Source organism: Ranitomeya imitator, chromosome 1, assembly GCF_032444005.1.
Source record: "Ranitomeya imitator isolate aRanImi1 chromosome 1, aRanImi1.pri, whole genome shotgun sequence".
NCBI classification, from domain to species: domain Eukaryota; kingdom Metazoa; phylum Chordata; class Amphibia; order Anura; family Dendrobatidae; genus Ranitomeya; species Ranitomeya imitator.
The window spans coordinates 1,179,437,385-1,179,463,684 of record NC_091282.1 but is presented as its reverse complement, the minus strand read 5'-3'; the positions used below and the strand labels follow the sequence as shown (position 1 = coordinate 1,179,463,684).

Below are 26,300 nucleotides of genomic sequence, written 5' to 3'. Positions count from 1 at the left end.
AACGTCTCCAGAGGATTTGGGGGGTACTGCTCAGCAGGGCACAAGTTTAAAGGGGATTAGTAAGAATATTTCACAACACAAACTGCATACATTATGAAATAGATCTCTTGATGAGGCTGATGTACTTACTTTGAAGATCACTATCAGTATGGCTGTATAATCAGAACACTGAAGAGCTGTCTACAGGCGAGGTGAGTGGAGATTGAGTTTAAGCATTGAATAGTGATTACCCCCAAATCCTCTGGAGACCTTCCAGGTCCTCCAACCTTTAGGATCATAAATTGTATATTTTTTTTTTCTTGCATTGGACAACACAGGAGTACGCAGTAATAAACTATTATTCTGATTACTAAAAATGTGTTTTATTACCTTACAGACACTCACAGTAGCAACGATCATTAATGCTGGATGATACAAGCCACAAATAATACAACCTGAAAAAATAGATCACATCTGTCTCTTCCAACAAAATACAACCCCCGATTCTGCCAATATCTCCAGCACCATAGAAAATAATGGTGACCGATTCTCGTAACAATGCAGATAACTTGTCATGTCTAGAAAAATATTCATACTCTCATCTCTATATACCCTTGGTCTCCACACTGACCTCTAGGATTGGACTATGGGACCTAAATGTGACATCATATCCTGACACAAACTCATTGGGAAATCTCAAGCTGTAGTGTTCAGGTCACGAGTCTCATTATTAGATTGGAAATAGCGGTCTCTAAATGCACTAGGAAGCACAGACATGTGAATGAAGCCTAAGTTTGAAATCAGATGTCCGTACATGTACCGTAATGCCCGGAATGACCATGGGCTCCTGCCACAGCTTGCATTATTTTTGTGAGAATGAAAAATAGCGTAGTGCTATTCTTTCTGCCAAATTTTCTGAGACTATCCCATGACCTGACGACACTGTGAAGGCCAACTATACAAATTTGTCTGAACCTGTCGATTTTGGCAGAACCAGCCAACCATGTCATGCGTATGATGGCCTCCTGACTCTCCTCTGACAGATCATGTCGGGGGAGAGAAGCTTCGGCCACTTGGAGTTTCATTGCCCGATCTTTTTGTTTTCAGGAACGATAAGCCAATGCCAAAGGAGACTGGCAGCGTCTTATTCTTCTCACCGTGTTGAAATCACATGAATGCTCAGTCAACCAAGCATGTATGGTGGAGACTGAAGAGATAGTCATCTGCCTAGGGCGAAGTTCACAAGACCATATTTTCCGTAAGAGTACTGTCCCCCACCACAAAAAAACAAATACCCACAGCACTAGGACCAATTTTTATTCATTTGGGATGTCCAGGTGAGTTGTTTCTTTTTTTAACATGGGCCAAACATCCATGTAGAAAAATTTGCAGCATAATTTCTTCTGTATTTTGGGTGAGACTCGCCCATCATCCACATTGCTGATGATTTTCACTGATATATTTCCATTATTAACATAGGAAACTGTTTTTGGTCTTGCAAATTTGTTTAACAGCAGATGTATAAAAACCGATGACAACAGATCTGAAAAAATTAAAAATCTTTTCTTTTTTTTTTCTGGATGAAAAGTCAACAATTTTTAATATTTTTTTTTATTTTTATTTTTTTTTAACACTGGTGTGAATTTAGCCAAATGAATATATAGCTGATAATCATCACACATGTATGGGCTGTATTGGATTTTACAGTTCCAATTATCACAGGGAATGTAGAAGAACCAGATTTTGAACGTGGCAAGATTTACGTCCCTTGTGTTACGTGACGTATAAATATAAATAGCGGCATGATATAAGCTATATCTATATACTTTATAGAAGGGTTGTGCGTAAAGTGCAGGGTGGAGTGCGTAGCATATTACCGTAACCTCCGTATACAGAGCAGTCAGGTCACCAGATGCTTTGTACATGCATTTCTTTGTGCTGTCATATACAGTAGCAGAAAATGGCGGCATTTTCTACATGGCTTTACATTTGGACAGTATTCAGACCTGGAGGTATAGCAAATCTTCTCTTTATGTCATTTATTAATCATGTGTCCATGTTTATAAACTCCAGTGAAAATATGCTTGTGAAAAATGGGATAGACTTGGAGCAAAATCGTTTATGCTTTCTTCCGAAACAGCGCCCCCATGTCCATTGGTTGCGTGGGATATTGCAGCTCAGTCCAATTAATTTCAATCGAGCTGTAATACCATACATCCCATGGATAGGCGTGTTGCCATTTCTGGAAAAAAGAAGCCAAGTTTTTAAAATTCTATAGAACCCATTAAAAGAGGAGATGCCGCTTTTAATAAATATGTATTTGTAATTTTTTTTTTTAACCTGGTGGTAATGCCACCGTTCTCCTGAATCCGACAATGTTTTCCTTTTTTTCCTGCGCCTCTCGGTTCCTGAGAAATGACTCCTTCTTCCCTGTATGTAAATATAGTCTTATTTTTTTTTTTAGCCAAGTGAGAGTGGTTCTGAAGAACACGCCCACAGAAAAGAGTTGAGGACTCACCCACTTGGCTAAGAAGACCAGATTTATATACCTGGAAGAAATGGTCATATCTCAGGAACGGAGAGGCGCAGGAACAAAAGAAAAATAGCGCTGAATTTAGGAGAACAGCGGCATTTACACCAGGTCAAAAAAATACATGTTCATGGCAACAAACAGGTCCTCCTTAACCAGGCGCATATCAGTACTGCACTGTGCTTGATTGGCATAGGCAACAAGTTTTTTTTCCCTGTTACACACTGTTAATAAATTAGAACTTATACGGTAATATGTGCATATATTTAACCTCTTCACGTTGACGGAGCATTATGCAAATACAATAAAGTAAAGCAACTCTACGTTATAAGGTTTCTTGGACAAGCTTTTCATTCTTTTTGCTACCTGAATGAGAGACGCCTAACATGTCTGTGTAGCATGAAGAAGCAGTGCCTTATACAGCAGATAGGATTCACAACAGGTGCTTCCAACAATTGAAACGAGCATACACTCTGCATAGGAGCATAACATTGAATAAAGTGAGTTTATCGGGTTACTGCAGTGGATTTAGGCCTCTGAAATTACACATTCGTGATTTGGTAGACATCCACCTCACAGACATGGCACAAACACCATAATACGTGCGTCATATGCAAAAGTGGACCATTCAGTTGACTTTAAATTGCTGCAGAGATTTTCCCATCAAAAACTGGTAAGTAGTCATTTTTCATAATGGAGCAGTGTAGACGTGCTTTAATGTGTTTTCTCATGATGACAACCCCTGCCTATATGCCTTATTAGGAACAGAGGTGGTCTCCATTACGGTGAGCTCAAGGAGAGCAGCTCAATACATCACAAAACCCTTCACTGTTGGTCTTCCTCAAATAATCCACCCTCTTGGTGTCCATTGTCATACCAGAAACCATAAAACGGTCCAAAAAAAGGCACAAGGACAAGGAGATATGTGGTGGAACAGATTTTAAGGAGACGATTTGGTGACCATCCTCTCTAGTAGATTCATCATCCTCTCTTGGAGCTGTAAGCTTTGTACTTGAATGATGTTCTGCTGGTCCAAGATTCGTCTCACTTCCCGGCAGGTTTCCTCCATCGCTCGGCTCAGCCTTTTCTGTTCCTCTAACATGTTTTCCATTATCTTTAACTTCTTCTTCTGAAAACTACTGCTTTGCAGTTTCCTCTTCTTTATGGCCCTCTCACCAGATCTGAATAATAACCAAAAAGTTACTATGCAAAAGCGAAGAATAACAAAGAGCATAAATCAAAAGGCTTTATTTACAGATTGACATTGAGCTTCTACTTGACAGGGTGGCCATTGGAGTTTATTGTGAAAAATAAAGGCTCACTAGCATAGCTACAGTGGCTTGTGAAAGTATTCACCCCCTTGGCTTTTTACCCATTTTCTTACCTTACTTAAACTTGTGTTTAAATATTTTTGTAATCTGACTTGTTTGTTATGCATCAGCACTAAATAGTCGGTGAAGTGAAAAAAATATAGGCATAAATTAAATTTATGGGATAATATAGCAAAAAATTGGCATGCACATATGTATTCACCCATTTTGCGATAAAGGCCCTACAAATTTTTGGTTCAAGCAGTTGCCTTCATAAGTTACATGCTTAGTGAAGAGAAGTCCACCTGTGTGCAATCTAAGTGTCACATGGTCTGTCAGTATATACATCTTTTCTGAAAAGCCACAGAGGCTGCAACACCATTAAGCAATAGGCACCACTATCCAAACACCATGAAGACCAAGGAGATCTCCAAACAAGTCAGGGAGAAAGTTATTGAGAAGTCGTTATTGGGATTATAAAAATAATATCGCAATCTCTGATGATCTCCCGGAGACCCATCAAATCCATTGTCATCAAATGGAAAGAACACGGTACCACAACAAACCTTCTAAGCGAGGGTTGTCCACCAAAACTTTCAGCCCGGGCAAGGAGGGCATTAATCAGAGAGGCAGCACAGAGACCAAAGATAACCCTGAAGAAGCTGCAGAGTTCCCAAGCAGAGAGGGGAGTATCTGTCCATATGACCATAATAAGCCATACACTCCAAAGAGGTGGCCTTTATGGAAGAGAGAGCAAAAAAAAGCCTTCATTTAGACAAAAATTGTAAGGCTCATTTTGAGTTTTCCAAAAGACAAGTGGGAGACTCTCCAAATGTATCCAGGAAAATGCTGAGGTCAGATTAAACCAAAATTTAACTTTTTGGCCACCAAGGTAAAGCAATTGTTACATCCAACAGTGGTGCACGTGGTTCACGGACCCACTGTGCCACTGACTGGACCTACTGTGGATGGGCGTAACTAAGCAGCTACTTTGGTGTTCACTGGAGCCTCTGATGGTGAGGTCAGGCTTGTGCGGCAGATAGCTGCCAGGTGCCACTTCAGTGCATCATCCAACAATAGCAGATGACTTAAAGGGTCTAAGCCGTTAAAACATTTCTAGACAGGGAAGGATGGCCACAGGGACAGGTTCAGACTGTGCAGACAGGATGGCCACTGGAACAGGTTCAGACACACAGGTCTCGGATAGCAGTTCAGGTACTGCCGACGTGGACACAGGGCATAGATACCGTGGACGCAGTTTCAGGATACGGAGACCACCGAAGTGATCACAGGAAATGAGGACAACCTACACTGGACTAAAGGGACACAGGATTTAGGAATAGCTTTAACAGACTAGAATGGGGGACCTGGCAACATACAGTTGCACACACCAAACCATCTAACAGTAACTATAAGGGTTGCTCATGCACCTCCCAATTGCGGAGGGTGCCCTTTATACAAGATGCCTCCCAGCTATTGGCTTGGAGAAACCTTGCAGGTGAACACATCACTAAATGCCTCACAGCTGTTAGCAGTTGGCATTTATCATGGGTGCGTTGCCACTTTAAGAGCAGGGGAGCGTGCTCACTAGGCATGCCACTGAGACACAGTGCGGTGTGCACAGGAGCAGGCAAGGAGTACGCTGGGATCACGTCGGAGGGTCGAGGTGGTGATTAAGCCCACGTCCCTGCATAGAGGGAGAAGGAACACCATGCAGGAGCACCCGAGCACAGAGCCACAGCTATGTCTGTGGCTAAACCACCAGAGATCATCACCCCAAGAACACCAGGGACAGGAAAAATGGTAAGAGTCAAGGGGAAGATACAGGGATATTCTTGATCAAAACCTGTTTCAGTCTGTCAGTGATTTCAGACTGGGACGGAGGTTCACCTTCCAGCAAGATAATGACCCAAAGCATACTGACAAAGCAACTCTCGAGTGGTTTAACGGGAATCGTGTAAATGTTTTGGAGTGGCCTAGTCAAAGCCCGGAGCTTAGTCCAATGGAGAATCTGTGGTAAGACTTGAAGATTGTTGTTCACCAGAGGAAACCATTTAACTTGGAGGAGCTGGAGCAGTTTTGCCTTGAGGAAATCACTAACGGAATCAAGGAAAATCCCTTAAATTCCTATGAAGCAAACTGAATAAATTGTTGTCACCCTCAACAGGCCGGAACTCTCATCACAAACACTGGGTGGTCATTTATAGAGTATCACAAAATCATGTTTTGTTTTTTTTAAAGGTGGTCACTTTCTGCCAAGTTTCTCAAGATAAGTAGGAAATGTAAGGAAGAAGACATCTGTAAGTTACATGTTTGACAACTGGATGGAGAGAACCCGCTGACTGTTTCTGGAGGGCACATTTTATATATCAGCTCTGGATATGAATGGAAAAGAAAACAATATGAAATTCCAATAACATCATCAGACCAATAGCAGCACCTCCTGTGATCATTTATAAGATCTCTGCTGTCATATTCACTGAGAAATAAAAGCATAGTGTGACTTTCCTCCAAGAACTGCAAATTGCCGAAGAACTGCTGCCTGACAATGATTTTCTCCTCAATGGCCACCAGCAAGTCTAAGTCACAGGGCTGCAAAGGTGCAAACAACAGTCCTGACGGTTCATGGCATCTTATATATACCTGTATAGGAGGTGCCACTTAAAATCTGTACCGAGGGTCCATTTAAAGGCCAATTCCACCTCTACGAGGTGAAGAGATTGGTAAAGTCTCATCCGCTTAGCTGATACTGTAACTGTTATGGCCGGCAATCAGGCAACACAGCGTGCAGTAATCAGCGCACATACAGAGATCTGGCAATAACCAAAAACAATAGGACGAGCTCTGAGACGTGGAATCTCTGTAGACTGCAGTACCTGATCTATCCTCACACAACTATAAGCAGCAGTGGATTGCGCCTATCACTACCTATGCAACTCGGCACTGCCTGAGGAGCTGACTAGCCTGAAGATAGAAATACAAGCCTGACTTACCTCAGAGAAATACCCCAAAGGAATAGGCAGCCCCCCACATATAATGACTGTTAGCAAGATGAAAAGACAAACGTAGGAATGAAATAGATTCAGCAAAGTGAGGCCCGATATTCTAGACAGAGCGAGGATAGCAAAGAGAACTATGCAGTCTACAAAAAACCCTAAAACGAAAACCACGCAAAGGGGCAAAAAGACCCACCGTGCCGAACTAACAGCACGGCGGTGCACCCCTTTGCTTCTCAGAGCTTCCAGCAAAAGTTAATAGCAAGCTGGACAGAAAAAACAGAAAACAAACTAGAAGCACTTATCTAGCAGAGCAGCAGGCCCAAGGAAAGATGCAGTAGCTCAGATCCAACACTGGAACATTGACAAGGAGCAAGGAAGACAGACTCAGGTGGAGCTAAATAGCAAGGCAGCCAACGAGCTCACCAAAACACCTGAGGGAGGAAGCCCAGAGACTGCAATACCACTTGTGACCACAGAAGTGAACTCAGCCACAGAATTCACAACAGTACCCCCCACCCTTGAGGAGGGGTCACCGAACCCTCAACAGAACCCCCAGGCCGACCAGGATGAGCCACATGAAAGGCACGAACAAGATCTGGGGCATGGACATCAGAGGCAAAAACCCAGGAATTATCTTCCTGAGCATAACCCTTCCATTTGACCAGATACTGGAGTTTCCGTCTAGAGACACGAGAATCCAAAATCTTCTCCACAATATACTCCAATTCCCCCTCCACCAAAACAGGGGCAGGAGGCTCCACAGATGGAACCATAGGTGCCACGTATCTCCTCAACAACGACCTATGGAATACATTATGTATGGAAAAGGAGTCTGGAAGGGTCAGACGAAAAGACACCGGATTGAGAATCTCAGAAATCCTATACGGACCAATAAAACGAGGTTTAAATTTAGGAGAGGAAACCTTCATAGGAATATGACGAGAAGATAACCAAACCAGATCCCCAACACGAAGTCGGGGTCCCACACGGCGTCTGCGATTAGCGAAAAGCTGAGCCTTCTCCTGGGACAAGGTCAAATTGTCCACTACCTGAGTCCAGATCTGCTGCAACCTGTCCACCACAGAATCCACACCAGGACAGTCCGAAGACTCAACCTGTCCTGAAGAGAAACGAGGATGGAACCCAGAATTGCAGAAAAATGGAGAGACCAAGGTAGCCGAGCTGGCCCGATTATTAAGGGCGAACTCAGCCAACGGCAAAAATGACACCCAATCATCCTGGTCAGCGGAAACAAAACATCTCAGATATGTTTCCAAGGTCTGATTGGTTCGTTCGGTCTGGCCATTAGTCTGAGGATGGAAGGCCGAGGAGAAAGATAGGTCAATGCCCATCCTACCACAAAAGGCTCGCCAGAACCTCGAGACAAACTGGGGACCTCTGTCAGAAACAATATTCTCAGGAATGCCATGTAAACGAACCACATGCTGGAAGAACAAAGGCACCAAATCAGAGGAGGAAGGCAATTTAACCAAGGGCACCAGATGGACCATTTTAGAAAAGCGATCACAGACCACCCAAATGACCGACATTTTTTGAGAAACGGGAAGGTCAGAAATGAAATCCATCGAAATATGTGTCCAAGGCCTCTTCGGGACCGGCAAGGGCAAAAGCAACCCACTGGCACGTGAACAGCAGGGCTTAGCCCTAGCACAAATTCCACAGGACTGCACAAAAGCACGCACATCCCGTGACAGAGATGGCCACCAGAAGGATCTAGCAACCAACTCCCTGGTACCAAAGATTCCTGGATGACCGGCCAGCACCGAACAATGAAGTTCAGAGATAACTTTACTAGTCCACCTATCAGGGACGAACAGTTTCTCGGCCGGACAACGATCAGGTTTATTAGCCTGAAATTTCTGCAACACTCTCCGCAAATCAGGGGAGATGGCAGACACAATGACTCCTTCCTTGAGGATACTCGCCGGCTCAGATAACCCCGGAGAGTCGGGCACAAAACTCCTAGACAGAGCATCCGCCTTCACATTTTTAGAGCCCGGAAGGTATGAAATCACAAAATCAAAACGAGCAAAAAATAACGACTAACGGGCCTGTCTAGGATTCAAGCGCTTGGCAGACTCAAGATAAGTAAGGTTCTTATGATCAGTCAATACCACCACGCGATGCTTAGCACCCTCAAGCCAATGACGCCACTCCTCGAATGCCCACTTCATGGCCAGCAACTCTCGGTTGCCCACATCATAATTACGCTCAGCAGCAGAAAATTTCCTAGAAAAGAAAGCACATGGTTTGAACACTGAGCAACCAGAACCTCTCTGTGACAAAACCGCCCCTGCACCAATCTCAGAAGCATCAACCTCGACCTGGAACGGAAGAGAAACATCAGGTTGACACAACACAGGGGCACAGCAAAAACGACGCTTCAACTCCTGAAAAGCTTCCACGGCAGCAGAAGACCAATTAACCAAATCAGCACCCTTCTTGGTCAAATCGGTCAATGGTCTGGCAATGCTAGAAAAATTACAGATGAAGCGACGATAAAAATTAGTAAAGCCCAGGAATTTCTGCAGACCTTTTAGAGATGTCGGCTGAGTCCAATCCTGGATGGCCTGAACCTTAACCGGATCCATCTCGATAGTAGAAGGGGAAAAGATGAACCCCAAAAATGAAACTTTCTGCACACCGAAGAGACACTTTGATCCCTTCACGAACAAGGAATTAGCACGCAGTACCTGGAAAACCATTCTGACTTGCTTCACATGAGACTCCCAATCATCTGAGAAGATCAAAATGTCATCCAAGTAAACAATCAAGAATTTATCCAGATACTCACGGAAAATGTCATGCATAAAAGACTGAAAAACAGATGGAGCATTGGCAAGTCCGAACGGCATCACCAGATACTCAAAATGACCCTCGGGCGTATTAAATGCCGTTTTCCATTCATCTCCCTGCCTGATTCTCACCAGATTATACGCACCACGAAGATCAATCTTATTAAACCAACTAGCCCCCTTAATCCGAGCAAACAAGTCAGAAATCAATGGCAAGGGATACTGAAACTTAACAGTGATCTTATTAAGAAGGCGGTAATCAATACACGGTCTTAGCGAACCATCCTTCTTGGCTACAAAAAAGAACCCTGCTCCCAATGGTGACGACGATGGGCGAATATGTCCCTTCTCCAGGGACTCCTTCACATAACTGCGCATAGCGGTGTGTTCAGGTACGGACAAATTAAATAAACGACCCTTAGGGAATTTACTACTAGGAATCAAATCGATAGCACAATCACAATTCCTATGCGGAGGTAGGGCATCAGACTTGGACTCTTCAAATACATCCTGAAAGTCCGACAAGAACTCTGGGATGTCAGAAGGAATGGATGACGAAATAGACAAAAATGGAACATCACCATGTACTCCCTGACAACCCCAGCTGGTTACCGACATAGAGTTCCAATCCAATACTGGATTATGGGTTTGTAGCCATGGCAACCCCAACACGACCACATCATGCAAATTATGCAGTACCAGAAAGCGAATAACTTCCTGATGTGCAGGAGCCATGCACATGGTCAGCTGGGCCCAGTACTGAGGCTTATTCTTGGCCAAAGGTGTAGCATCAATTCCTCTCAACGGAATAGGACACCGCAAAGGCTCCAAGAAAAATCCACAACGTTTAGCATAATCCAAATCCATCAGATTCAGGGCAGCGCCTGAATCCACAAACGCCATGACAGAATACGATGACAAAGAGCACATTAAGGTAATGGACAAAAGGAATTTGGACTGTACAGTACCAATAACGGCAGAGCTATCGAACCGCCTAGTGCGTTTAGGACAATTAGAAATAGCATGAGTAGAATCACCACAATAGAAACACAGCCTGTTCAGACGTCTGTGTTCTTGCCGTTCTACTTTAGTCATAGTCCTGTCGCACTGCATAGGCTCAGGTTTACTCTCAGACAATACCGCCAGATGGTGCAGAGATTTACGCTCGCGCAAGCGACGACCGATCTGAATGGCCAAGGACATAGACTCATTCAAACCAGCAGGCATAGGAAATCCCACCATTACATCCTTAAGAGCTTCAGAGAGACCCTTTCTGAACAAAGCCGCTAGTGCAGATTCATTCCACAGAGTGAGTACTGACCACTTCCTAAATTTCTGACAATATACTTCTACATCATCCTGACCCTGGCATAAAGCCAGCAGATTTTTCTCAGCCTGATCCACTGAATTAGGCTCATCGTAAAGCAATCCCAGCGCCTGGAAAAATGCATCAACATTACTCAATGCAGAATCTCCTGGTGCAAGAGAAAACGCCCAGTCCTGTGGGTCGCCGCGCAAAAAAGAAATAATAATCAAAACCTGTTGAATAGGATTACCAGAAGAATGAGGTTTCAAGGCCAAAAATAGCTTACAATTATTTCTGAAGCTCAGGAACTTAGTTCTGTCACCAAAAAAACAAATCAGGAATCGGAATTCTTGGTTCTAGCATCGATTTCTGATCAATAGTATCTTGAATTTTTTGTACATTTACAACGAGATTATCCATTGAGGAGCACAGAGCCTGAATATCCATGTCCACAGCTGTGTCCTGAAGCACTCTAATGTCTAGGGGAAAAAAAAGACTGAAGACAGAGCTAAGAAAAAAAAATGATGTCAGGATTTCTTTTTTCCCTCTATTGGGAATCATTGGTGTGGCTCCTTGTACTGTTATGGCCGGCAATCAGGCAACACAGCGTGCAGTAATCAGCGCACATACAGAGATCTGGCAATAACCAAAAACAATAGGACGAGCTCTGAGACGTGGAATCTCTGTAGACTGCAGTACCTGATCTATCCTCACACAACTATAAGCAGCAGTGGATTGCGCCTATCACTACCTATGCAACTCGGCACTGCCTGAGGAGCTGACTAGCCTGAAGATAGAAATACAAGCCTGACTTACCTCAGAGAAATACCCCAAAGGAATAGGCAGCCCCCCACATATAATGACTGTTAGCAAGATGAAAAGACAAACGTAGGAATGAAATAGATTCAGCAAAGTGAGGCCCGATATTCTAGACAGAGCGAGGATAGCAAAGAGAACTATGCAGTCTACAAAAAACCCTAAAACGAAAACCACGCAAAGGGGCAAAAAGACCCACCGTGCCGAACTAACAGCACGGCGGTGCACCCCTTTGCTTCTCAGAGCTTCCAGCAAAAGATAATAGCAAGCTGGACAGAAAAAAACAGAAAACAAACTAGAAGCACTTATCTAGCAGAGCAGCAGGCCCAAGGAAAGATGCAGTAGCTCAGATCCAACACTGGAACATTGACAAGGAGCAAGGAAGACAGACTCAGGTGGAGCTAAATAGCAAGGCAGCCAACGAGCTCACCAAAACACCTGAGGGAGGAAGCCCAGAGACTGCAATACCACTTGTGACCACAGAAGTGAACTCAGCCACAGAATTCACAACATGTAACACACTGCTATTTCCTGCACTGAAAACCTGCACCAAATAAGTGATGTGTGAACATAGCGTCTAATTAATCAGAATTTCGAGGTAAAACCATTTGAAATGCTGCATTTTTATTTTTCACAACTCATAGTTTTCTTACCTGCTGATGTAGTAGTTTGAAAAGTGGGCAACTCTTAGCAAGGAGGGGCCCGTAGTTCATCGCGGCTACAAAATTCTTCGGAATTTGTACCACAAAAGTGGCGGAAATTACTACAAAAATGTTCTCCAGTCTCCGGTTCTTACACTGGCTGACGCTTGTCAATGACTTTTGTGCATCCTACCCTACTGAAACTTTCATAAAGACTGGCACGTATAACGCCAGTATTGATGAATCGTTTTGTTAGTCTTAAAGGGACTCTTAACACTGGGATGAAAAATTGACTAAATTTTTTATGGATAGTAGTCACCCTACCTATTTGTCTCACATTGCCTTGTCTGTTGAAATATGGGTTCCTTTCCTCCTGCTTCCAAGATGGCCACCACAGTGCAATCGGGAACAGAGAGGTAAGTCTGGACCGGAGAAAAGGCTCGGGAAGCCCTGATTTAGAGTTACCACTTTCCCCATGCCACTATAGTCTCCATCTTGGAAGCAAGAAGAAAAGAAAGGTGATCTCAGGTAACGAGAGGCCAAAGGAGAACACCAAGTAGGGTGAAGATTACATGAGGTGTATAGTCCCTTCAGAGTCCCAGGCTAACAGGTCCCTTTAAGGATGATTATGTCCATGTATGTGGATGACCAGATTACTGACCTATGAAACAACAGAGACTTTCTATAATAATCCAGCATGTCTGTACCTGAGTTTATAGGACTGCAGGCTTGTTGAGCTTTCTGAATTGACGTCTTCAAAGCAACCTTCTCTTTCTTCATATGTGAATTGGTTGTAGGGAAGGTAGAGGGGGGTGGACTTTGTAGACGGGGACTGAGAAGCCTCGGTTTGCGATGTAGAAGGTCCAGGCTGTGACTTTCCATCACTTTGTTCTGGTATTTTCGACAGGATCCGATCTATGGTCTTAAAATAAGGCCAGTCGGGAGGAATGGACTCTCCATCGGCCATACATTTCAGTTTTCTATAGAGAGATGAACCATAATAAATCATTAGGAAGAACCATTTTGCTATTGCAAAAAAAAAAAAGAAAGTACAAACTGGTTTGATTATCATTGCAGAGATTGCTTTTCAGCAGTTTCATTATCATCACAGACAGAATTTCAAGAAAAGGTAAATCCGCAAGCGAAAGATAACACAGGATCCACGACTGGCAACAAATAATGAAGATATCTGCTCCTCCCTCTCCCTGCATGATGTATTAACAGTCAAATGTAGAATTACTAATTAATATTATTAATTTATTTGTAGCTTATTCCCTTTATGCCATTTTGCACACACATAAAATCAAAGTAATACAATATAATTGTCAGGGATGCTGTTTGTACCACTGAGTCCTGCTTTATTTGGTCTCAAAACATCATCTTTAAATCAGGCTGGAAAACTTTGGCAATTGATTATACAGCTATTCTGAAATGGATTTTCAAAGTAAATATAACGGCCTCTTCGGGTCTAAGATCTATTTATTAGTGTATGAAGTTTCCATTGTATGTAACATTATAAAGCACTAAATTACAAAATTATTAGTGAAGGTTTTTGTTGTTTTTTTTTTTTTTTATTTCTACTGCTGCTATATCGTGATGAAGCATTATGGAAGGTTCTACAACTTTGTTAGATTTTAGAAAAGGTTTGTATGAAAATAGGAAAATCTGTATCATGACCATTTGCGATATACACACATTTAATTTGTGTGATACACCAATATAAAGTAACAAGTGTGTGATTTATTCTCAGTATAGCTGCGACTCAGATGTTTGTGTGAGAGCATGAAGGAACAAACAGCATCATGAAAACCAAGGAACACACCAGACAGGTCAGGGATAAAGTTGTGGAGGGAAGCAGGATTAGGATTAGGATTAGGTTTTAATTAATAGCTCAAGCCCTGAATATCTCACAGATTACTGTTCAATCAAAAATCAATTAGAAAACGGAAGTATTATGGCAAACTGCAAACCTAATCAGCCATCCCAAGCAAGGAGAGCACTAATTAGGGAAACAGCCAGGACGCCCATAGTCTGGGCCGTGTCCAGGTTTTCGTGGGCCCCTGGTGAAAGAGTCTCAGTGGGACCCTTTAAAGGGAACCTGTCACTCCCAAAATCGAAGATGAGCTAAGCCCACCAGCATCAGGGGCTTATCTACAGCATTGCATAATGCTGTAGATAAGCCCCTGATGCCGGTGGGCTTAGCTTTTTTTGGGGGTGACAGGTTCCCTTTAACATATACCACAATTCATGATGCACAGATCCTGCAGCAAAATATCGGTATAGTACAATGCCAAAGATTTCACTTAGGGTACCGTCACACTATACGATTTACCTACGATCACGACCAGCGATACGACCTGGCCGTGATCGTAGGTAAATCGTAGTGTGGTCGCTGGGGAGCTGTCACACAGACAGCTCTCCAGCGACCAACGATGCCGAGGTCCCCGGGTAACCAGGGTAAACATCGGGTTACTAAGCGCAGGACCGCTCTTAGTAACCCGATGTTTACCCTGGTTACCAGTGTAAAAAAAAACAAACAGCACATACTTACATTCCGGTGTCTGTCCCTTGCCGTCTGCTTCCCGCACTCACTGACTGCCGGCCGTAAAGTGAAAGCACAGCACAGCGGTGATGTCACCGCTGTGCTCTGCTTTCAGTTTACGGCCGGCAGTCACAGTGCGGGAAGCAGACGGCAAGGGACCTGACGGACACCGGAATGTAAGTATGTGCTGTTTGTTTTTTTTTACATTTACGCTTGTAACCAGGGTAAACATCGGGTTACTAAGCGTGGCCCTGCGCTTAGTAACCCGATGTTTACCCTGGTTACAAGCGAACGCATCGCTAGATCGCATCGCTAGATCGCTAGATCGGTGTCACACACACCGATCTAGCGATGACAGCGGGAGATCCAGCGACGAAAGAAAGTTCCAAACGATCTGCTACGACGTACGATTCTCAGCAGGATCCCTGATCGCTGCTGCGTGTCAGACACAGCGATATCGTAACGATATCGCTGGAACGTCACGAATCGTACCGTCGTAGCGATCGAAATGGCACTGTGTGACGGTACCCTTACTGTACTTCTTACATTACATGAGTGACCCGTAGAATCTAAGTCCGCAGGGACAGGATCTTCTCCCCTCTGTACCAGTCTGTCATTGTAAATTTGTTTACTGTAAATGATATCTATAATTCTGTGTGTAACCCCTTTTCTCATGTACAGCACCATGGAATTAATGCTGCTATATAAATAATAATAATATCTATTGTAAATTCTATAATAGCTCAGAAATCGGACAGTATAGTCCTCCATACAGTATTATGGGCAACACATAGTTCGCCATACAGAATAATGAGCCCCATATGTTACTCCATACAGAATAATGGAATCCATGTATTGCTCCATATAGTATAATGAGCCCCATATATTGCTCCATATAGTATAATGGATGGCCCCATATATTGCTCCATACAATATAATAAGCCCCATATATTCCTCCATACAGTATAATGGGCCCCGTATATTGCTCCATACAGTATAAGGAGCAGCATATATAGCTACATACATATAAAGGGCCCCATACAGTGCTCCATACAGAATAATGGACCCCATATAATGCTCCATACATAATAGCCCCCATATAATGCTCCATACAGTATATGATGGGCCCCATATAATGCTCCGTACATAATGGGCCTCACATAATGCAACATACATAATGAACCCCATATAATGCTCCATACATAATAGGCCCCATATAATGCTCCATAAATAATGGGTTCCATTTCTTGCTCCATATATAATGGGCCCCATATAATGCTCCTGTGATGGTGTGATATGCTATGTGGGTATCATTTTTGTGTATATTTCTATTTTACTTATTTTCATGGTGTTCTCTTGTAGAAGGAGTTATTTGCTAATTGATGAAAGGCTGTTGCTGCCATCTGATATCAGCCCCCACAGCACTGTATTGTTTGCTAATATGCTAATGACATGTTGACCTAGCTTGTTGAAACCATGAGCCCCTGAGACCTTCCCCCTCCTGACCTGTGAATGAGGAGGGAGACTTAAAATATCAGGGAGGTGAGACACAGATCAGATCCTGTGTGGAATGATGGTGTGTTCACAGCATCTCAGAGAGAAAGAAGAGTATATGGACTATGCTATCCTCTGTCTGCTGGATTGTTGGACTTTTATCCTGTTACTGAACTGCATTCGTGTTCTGGACTGTTTTATCCTTTGTGTGATGGACGTATATGGACCTTTCGTATTTTTGCCTAAATAAAGGTCTTAGAGTTGCTCACTATTCTCTTGCTCTGTTGATTGTGTGATACCAGAGAAGGACCCCGTGACAGCTCCATACAGTATATGATGGAACTCTTATATTGCTCCATATATAATGAACCACATATAATGCTCCAACTATAATGGGCCCCTTATAATGCTCCATACATAATGAGCTCTATATAATGCCCCATACATAGTGGGCCCCATATAATGCTCCAAACATGAAAAAAATGAAATATTCTTCTCTCCTTGCTGGCTGCAGGATCGGACTCCTCAGCATCGCCGTCTTCCATCTCTCTGCACTCTGTGACTGTTCAGAGCAGAGAGCGCACAGTAGTGGGGGGAATTATGAGCCACGCATACAGGAGGGGGTGGTGGTGGAATATGAGACATGCATACAGGAGGTGGGGGGGAATTATGAGCCATGCATACAGGGGGGGGGATATGAGCCATGCATACAGGGGGGGAATTATGAGCCATGCATACAGGAGGGGGATATGAGCCATGCATACAGGAGGGGGGGAATATGAGCCATGCAAACAGGAGGGGGGGAATATGAGCTATGCATACAGGAGGAGGGGGGGAATATGAGCCATGCATATGGGATGGGAGGGAGATGAGCTATGCATACAAGATGGGAGGGGGGCACTATAAACTATTGGGCATCATGTGGGGTCATTATACAGTATGGAGCATCATGTGTGGCCATTTTATTTTTATTTTAGTCCTGGGCCACCTCTCACCCACCCGCCCCCCCGCCTCCAAGGTCCACCCACCCTTCTTGAAGATGATAGTCACCCTGCTCCAGCGATGCCTGGTCTCAGCGTCTGTAGCGCGTCCTGAGTGAGCGGTCACGTGGTACCACATGACCGCTCACTTAGGAAGGTGGCGCTGCGCCAGGAGTCGGGACAGAGCCAGAGGGATGTCGGCGCGGCCGCGCGGTGTGGGACAGCTGACAGGTGAGTATGAGGGACAGGGGATGGGGGGATGAAGGACGGTAAGCCGCCCGTGCCATGCAAGATGGGAGAAAGAGTGGGAGCAGGGGGTGGAGAGATGAGCCATGCATACAGGGGGGGAATTATGAGCCATGCATAGGGGGGAATATGAGCCATGTATACAGGGGGGAAATTATGAGCCATGCATACGGGGGAATATGAGCCATGCATACGGGGGGGGGGGAATTATGAGCCATGCATACGGGGGAATATGAGCCTTACATACAAGGGGGGAATTATGAGCTATGCATACAGAAGGGGGGATATGAGCCATGCATACAGGGGGGAATATGAGCCATGCATACAGGAGGGGGTGGTGCTGGAATATGAGCCATGCATACAGGAGGTGTGGGGGAATTATGAGCCATGCATACAGGAGGGGAATTATGAGCCATGCATACAGGAGGGGGATATGAGCCATGCATACAGGAGGGGGGAATATGAGCCATGCAAACAGGAGGGGGGGGGGGAATATGAGCCATGCATATGGGATGGGAGGGAGATGAGCTATGCATACAAGATGGGAGGGGGGCATTATACACTATTGAGCATCCTGTGTTGTCATTATACAGTATGGAGCATCATGTGTGGCCATTATACAGTATTGAGCATCATGTGGGGCCATTATACAGTATTGAACATCATGTGGGGTAATTATACAGTATGGAGCATCATGTGTGGCCATTATACAGTATGGAGCATCATGTGTGGCCAATGGCCATTATACAGTATTGAGCATCATGTGTAGCCCTTATACAGTATTGAGCATCATGTGGGGTCATTATACAGTATGGAGAATCATGTGTGCCCATTATCCAGTATGGAGCATCATGTGTGGCCATTATACAGTATTGAGCATCATGTGTGGCCATTATACAGTATTGAGCATCATGTGTGGCCATTATACAGTATTGAGCATCATGTGGGGCCATTATACAGTATTGAACATCATGTGGGGTAATTATACAGTATGGAGCATCATGTGTGGCCATTATACAGTATGGAGCATCATGTGTGGCCAATGGCCATTATACAGTATTGAGCATCACGTGTGGCCCATTATACAGTATTGAGCATCATGTGTGACAATTATACAGTATTGAGCATCATGTGTGGCCATTATACAGTATTGAACATCATATGGGGTCATTATACAGTATGGAGCATCATGTGTGGCCATTATACAGTATGGAGCATCATGTGTGGCCAATGGCCATTATACAGTATGGAGCATCATGTGTGGCCATTATACAGTATGGAACATCATGCAGGGCCATTATACAGTATGTGGAGCACTGCGTAGCCATTATATAGTATGGAGCATCATGTGTGGCCATTATACAGTATTCAACATCATGTGTGGCCATTATACAGTATGGAGCATCATGTGTGGCCATTATACAGTATGGAGCACTGTGTGGCCATTATACAGTATGGAACATCATGTAGGGCCATTATACAGTATGTGGAGCACTGCGTAGCCATTATACAGTATGGAGCATCATGTGTGGCCATTATACAGTATTGAGCGTCATGTGTGGCCATTATAAAGTATGGAGCACTGTGTGGCCATATTTTTTTTGTTGTTATAATTATTGTATATGAAACAGTGTGATCAGCAGTTCTAAATGGGTGTGGTTGGGACTTGGATATGGGTGTGACTAGTTGTGAAATGGGTGTGGTCAGAGGCATGGCCTAAAATTTGATGTGGCACACTACGTGCGCCGCAACCTTTATACCTCTTTCCCTTCTTCAAAAGTTGGGAGGTATGGTACCGCATTTCCCAGATCACAGCAAGTGCCGCAAATCCCATAGGGAATGAATGAAGCCAAACGCAGTGTTGCCGTAAGTGATCCGTTACACGGCAGATGCAGAAAAACTCCCCAATCTGCTGCAAAAGGCGACTTTCACAACAGCGATTCTTGCCAAAGTCACTGCCGATAGTGTCATACTTACCAAAGGGGGAGGCAGCACTAAAAGTGCATAGGGCAGCAGAAACTCTAAATACGGCCCTGCGTGGAGGGGTCGCTTGAACACATCTGTGACATCATATCTTGCTCCAACCACCAACGTCACGTTGGACCACAGACTGTCCATGAGTTGTCGGATGCTTTAGTCCAGGTCTGGGAGGATATTCCTCAGGAGACCATCCGCTGCCTCATCAGGAGCATGCCCAGGCATTGTAGGGAGGTCATACAGGCAGGTGGAGGCCACACACACGATTGAGCATCATTTCCTTGTCTTGCGGCATTTCCACTGAAGTTGGATCAGCCTGCAATTTGATTTTTCACTTTGATTTTGAGCATCATTCTAACTCCAGACCTCCGTGTGATGCTATTTGTGATTTACATTGATCATTTTTAGGTTTTACTGTTCTTAACGCATTCCACTATATAATGAATAAACATTTACAACTGCAATATTTCATTCAGTGATATCTAGGATGTGGGATTTTAGTGTTCCCTTTATTTTTTTTAGCAGTGTACAGTATATGTATGCAAACATCCCTAGTCTGAGCAATTCTGTGCTTTGTCACAGTGCCCAGGAAACAAGACAGAAATGTGACTGCAATAACTTAATCCAAAACAGATCACCATTCAGGAAAGCTCCCCATCCAGACGGAATTTACTGATTTATAATTGTAGCAGAGCTGACTTTGTCACTTGCCACAATTTGGCACTGTATGTTACCAGGCATTGCAGGTACATCTACCACAATGCAGTGCACAAATGTTACAGCCTCAAACATATATCTGTTCTGCAAAAGTTCATTACAAAACTGGAAATTTGGGAGAGAATGAGAGCAGAGTAACTATTGTAGTAAAATAGGGGTGAAACACAAGCTCAGCTCTGCTACATTTATAGAGTATATAAGAATTGTTGTGCCAGAGGATTTTCACATTGGACCTGAATACAGTCACTATTGGTAAGGTGGACTATTTATGAATGAAGCAATGTCTACCCCAGGGGTGGACATATCATTGGTGCAATATGTGCAGCCACACAGGGGCCCGAGAGGTAAGGGGGCCACTTCCACCTTTAAATCAGCACAAAGCTTCTGTTACAGACACAAAGAGGGGCCCAAATATTGGTCTTGCATGGGTCCTTATTCTATCTGGGTCTTCCACTTGTCTAGTTGTGATTTTGATAAATGACCCCCTAAGAAGGGTGAACTTTCCAAATGTGCAACCTTTACCACGTAGGACCCAGTAGTTAGAAAAGACCTGTCACATTTTTTTTTTACCTGATGTAAATGACGCTGTTCTCCTGAATCCAACATTGTTTTTCTTTAATCCCTGGGCCCTCCATTCCTAAAATATGCCCCCCCTCCTTGTATGTAAATCTAGTCTTCTTAGTCAACTGGGCATGATTCACAAGAAGACGCCCACAGAGAAGTGCTAAGTACCACGCCCACTTAGATTTACAAACAGGTAAGAAGAGGCCATATCTCAGGAACAGATAGGCACAGAATCTAAATAAAAACCATGCCGACTCCAGGACAACAGCAGCATTTACACTATGTACAACATTTTATACACTTGTAAAGGGGTGGTGTCATGCTGCTGCAATGCAGATAGGTGCAGGCTTCACTAGATGGCAGTAGAGAGGAAGCAGGTCTGCACCTAAACAGAGCTAACTTGCAGTGCAGCAGTGTGGCTACCAAAGGTGGCAGCAGAATAGTCAAACAAACCAGGTCAAATCCTAGACTGTAGTTCAGTACCAAAGGAATAAGCAAACTCACGGTCAGAGACAAGCCAGGGGTCTGTAACAGTCAGGAGCGGATAAGCCAAAATACAAAGGACAGAAACAGGTCAAGATACAAACCAAATCAAAACCAGGAGGTCTGCACACTAAAGGGAATCACTGAATCAAGACCTGAACAGGGGAAAACAGAGACACTGGTTCAGACAGCAAACACGGCAGGATCAATCAGAGTCCGCTACAGCAGCACTAGGCAAAAACTATAACTGACATGATCTGCAGGACTCAGCGGGGATAAATAGCAAACCTGAGGCCAGACTGAGGCTGAGAAAAGTTAACCCCTGACATGATAAGACTGGGAAAAGGGAAGACAGGACTCAAAACCCGGTCTGGATCATGACAGGTGGGAAGCTGAAGATGTGATTCACCAATGTTCTATGGGCTTGCGATCAAATGACGCCATCTGTTGAGCGAATCAAGTAGGGTGGAACTTGAAGCTTGAGAAAGCATTACTGGAGGGATGAACTTGAAGGGGACACCGGGTCAGGTAGTAGCTGTGGCACAGTCATCAAATATAAAAGGCTGAAGTGATAAGACGGGAAGGGAGTTGGCGCCAATAGGTGAGACATAGAGGACGTGTAAGCGATGGAACGCAGAGGTAGAGCGATCAAAGAGTGGCTGGAGATTGAGACAAGCGGCACATCATGGGTCAAGCACCGAGCCCAGATTGTGCCGGTCAAAACCCCAGGCCCAGTCTTCAAGTCAAGCAGATTGGACTCTGATCATTGTATGCAAGGCTGGCTCCAGGTTTTTAAGGGCCCCGGGCGAAAGAGTCTCAGTGGGCCCCCCCTTTAACACATACCACGATTCATGATCGTATATAACACAGCCCACGTAGTATATAACACAGCCAAGTAGCATATAACAGCCTTGTAGTATATAACAGCCAATATAGTATATAGCAAAGCCACATATTATATTAGCACAGCCCACGTAGTATATAACACGGTCCACGTAGTATATAGCACAGCCACATAGTATATAACACGGCCCACTTAGTATATAGAACAGCCATGTAGTATAGAGCACAGCCCACGTAGCATATAACAGCCCATATAGTATATAGCACAGCCACATAGTATATAACACGGCCCACGTAGTATATAGAACAGCCATGTAGTATACAGTGGGGCAAAAAAGTATTTAGTCAGTCAGCAATAGTGCAAGTTCCACCACTTAAAAAGATGAGAGGCGTCTGTAATTTACATCATAGGTAGAATTCAACTATGGGAGACAAACTGAGAAAAAAAAATCCAGAAAATCACATTGTCTGTTTTTTTAACATTTTTTTTGCATATTATGGTGGAAAATAAGTATTTGGTCAGAAACAAACAATCAAGATTTCTGGCTCTTACAGACCTGTAACTTCTTCTTTAAGAGTCTCCTCTTTCCTCCACTCATTACCTGTAGTAATGGCACCTGTTTAAACTTGTTATCAGTATAAAAAGACACCTGTGCACACCCTCAAACAGTCTGACTCCAAACTCCACTATGGTGAAGACCAAAGAGCTGTCAAAGGACACCAGAAACAAAATTGTAGCCCTGCACCAGGCTGGGAAGACTGAATCTGCAATAGCCAACCAGCTTGGAGTGAAGAAATCAACAGTGGGAGCAATAATTAGAAAATGGAAGACATACAAGACCACTGATAATCTCCCTCGATCTGGGGCTCCACGCAAAATCCCACCCCGTGGGGTCAGAATGATCACAAGAACGGTGAGCAAAAATCCCAGAACCACGCGGGGGGACCTAGTGAATGAACTGCAGAGAGCTGGTACCAATGTAACAAGGCCTACCATAAGTAACACACTACGCCACCATGGACTCAGATCCTGCAGTGCCAGACGTGTCCCACTGCTTAAGCCAGTACATGTCCGGGCCCGTCTGAAGTTTGCTAGAGAGCATTTGGATGATCCAGAGGAGTTTTGGGAGAATGTCCTATGGTCTGATGAAACCAAACTGGAACTGTTTGGTAGAAACACAACTTGTCGTGTTTGGAGGAAAAAGAATACTGAGTTGCATCCATCAAACACCATACCTACTGTAAAGCATGGTGGTGGAAACATCATGCTTTGGGGCTGTTTCTCTGCAAAGGGGCCAGGACGACTGATCCGGGTACATGAAAGAATGAATGGGGCCATGTATCGTGAGATTTTGAGTGCAAACCTCCTTCCATCAGCAAGGGCATTGAAGATGAAACGTGGCTGGGTCTTTCAACATGACAATGATCCAAAGCACACCGCCAGGGCAACGAAGGAGTGGCTTCGTAAGAAGCATTTCAAGGTCCTGGAGTGGCCTAGCCAGTCTCCAGATCTCAACCCTATAGAAAACCTTTGGAGGGAGTTGAAAGTCCGTGTTGCCAAGCGAAAAGCCAAAAACATCACTGCTCTAGAGGAGATCTGCATGGAGGAATGGGCCAACATACCAACAACAGTGTGTGGCAACCTTGTGAAGACTTACAGAAAATGTTTGACCTTTGTCATTGCCAACAAAGGATATATTACAAAGTATTGAGATGAAATTTTGTTTCTGACCAAATACTTATTTTCCACCATAATATGCAAATAAAATGTTAAAAAAAACAGACAATGTGATTTTCTGGATTTTTTTTTCTCAGTTTGTCTCCCATAGTTGAGGTCTACCTATGATGTAAATTACAGACGCCTCTCATCTTTTTAAGTGCTGGAACTTGCACTATTGCTGACTGACTAAATACTTTTTTGCCCCACTGTATAGCACAGACATGTAGTATACAGCACAGCCCCCCTCCCCCCCAAGAATGGCCCCATAGTCCAGTACTCACTGTTATAGTTACAAAAAAACACTCCTCACCTCTCAATGTGCCCACGCTGCTCCCTGTTCCAGTCTCGGCGGCTGACGCTGCACTGCCTGGCACACAACGAGTACGCTATGACGTCATCGCGCAACCGCAGTGTCAGAGGCAGAGTGGGGAATGATGGAAGAGGGAGTGTCAGGTGAGTGACGCTCTCTCCTCCATCATTTGCTTTGAACTTTACCGGCAGACGCCGGAATAGTTCAATGCGGCGGCGGGGGAGTTGGCGCTGGCGACAGGCAGGCCCCCCTGCCTCACAGAGGCCCCATAGCGGCTGCGTGATGTGCCGCTAGCTGAGGGCCCCTGGGGGAGCAGGGGCCCTAGGCAGCTGCCTGCTCCTAACGCCGGCCCTGAATGGGCCCCCCTGTCTCGCCAGGGCCCCGGCACTTGCCCGGGTACGCCGGGTGCTGACGCCGGCCCTGATTGTATGTAGCCGAACGTCTGCCATAGTGACAGTGAGATTTGAAAGAACCGGGCTGTTGAATGCATCACCAGAACCACCATCAGTACATGAATACATCACCAGAAGCACCAACACTACACAAATACATCACCATAACCACTAATAGAACATAAATACATCAAAACAACCATCATTACTACATGAACACAGCGCCAGATCCACCATCACTACAAGAATACATCACCAAGCTTAACACAGGTCACCCTCATATACAATTATATTGAATGCACTTACAATTCAAAGTATTTCCTTAAAAATGGTAACAAAATACTGTGCGTTGTGGTTAAAATCAATCATCAGACTGTGGACCATATAGGAACCACAGTTCTGAGGAGACATAGTCAGTATCATAAAGTAACATTTACATCTAGGTAGCTTATAGGTGACATCTTCTCCAATTGAAGTTGCCCTCTTTTATTTTCTCCATCTTGTTCAGATTCTATAATGATTTTCCCTCTTCTCTGGTCTTCAGCAGCATACCTTGACATGGTGTCCTTAAAAATAACAGTGTCATTATAATGCTCCTGAATAAAAATATCTGCCATTAGTTGTGTCCCTGAAGAAATAATTGCCCCTCTCTGTGTTCCCTGCACAAAATATGTTTCCCATGGTCTCACTCTTATGGAATATGGCCTTCGCATTGTCAACCATTATTAACCATAACCACCATTGTCTGCAATTATAAGCTAAAAACACCACATTGTCCTCCTTTATCAGCTCTAACTGCAACATTGTCTGCCTTTATTAGTTATAACCACCTAATTGTTCGACCTGATTAGCTATAACCTCTAATGATTAGCGAGCATACTCGGCACTACTCGATAAAGCAATGGGATACTTGGGTATGCTGGTTACTCTATTGAGTAACGGGGATGCTCGAGCAAAATGCTCAAGTCAATGTCCCGCATATTTTGTGCCTGGTGGCCAATAAATATGCAGGGATTCCCTGCCATATACGGCAATGCAGTAGTCATGTTGGCTCCTGGCATTACTGTAATTGGCCGCCACATTGCGTCATCAGGTCTTATATAAGACCCAGTGATGCGATGCTCGGCACAATCTTTTCTTGAAGCAGTTCAGGACAGTTGATATAGGAGGGAGAGCTTAGATTAGAGCAGGTTTATAGGCAGTGTCTAATTGCTATTTCAGTACTTTTATTCCACTGCTGCACCGTTAAAACAAAAATCCTTTACAGGACTACATACTGTCCTTTCTCTAGTAAAACCGCTGTTACCTGCATTCAATATAGAGAAAGCTGGTGGAGGAGGGATAGCTTTGGATTAGAGGCTGTGGAGACATGGGGTTCAGCAGGTGCTCTAGTTCAGTAGCTGAAACCTCATGGACTATGGCACATTCCACCGAACGCCCACTCTCCTTTTACCGTGGGTATAATACTACTCAGACAACACAGGGTGATGGTAAAACAGTGTGACAATACTTTGTTGAACCATAAGACAGGTAAATAACACGTAGAACAGTACAAGAGCAATACCCAAGATGGTGCAAAATTACAGTCTCACCCTTCCGCTGACTCGCCGGGATAAGATCAGCTGTTACTTCAGA

The 26,300-nt window shown here is 44.2% G+C and overlaps 1 protein-coding gene across 1 annotated transcript in view; it reads right to left on the bottom strand.

Moving 5' to 3' along the window:
- Window positions 1-1,609: 1,609 nt before the first annotated feature.
- MSANTD1 (Myb/SANT DNA binding domain containing 1) overlaps window positions 1,610-26,300 on the bottom strand; it is a 43,948-nt gene continuing 19,257 nt past the window's right edge. The window contains exons 2-3 of the mRNA XM_069745801.1: window positions 13,105-13,377; window positions 1,610-3,690 (exon numbers count right to left, since the gene is read on the bottom strand). Of these exons, the coding sequence (XP_069601902.1) occupies window positions 3,450-3,690; window positions 13,105-13,377 (514 nt within the window). The 3' untranslated portion in view covers window positions 1,610-3,449. The remainder of the gene's footprint in view (window positions 3,691-13,104; window positions 13,378-26,300) is intronic.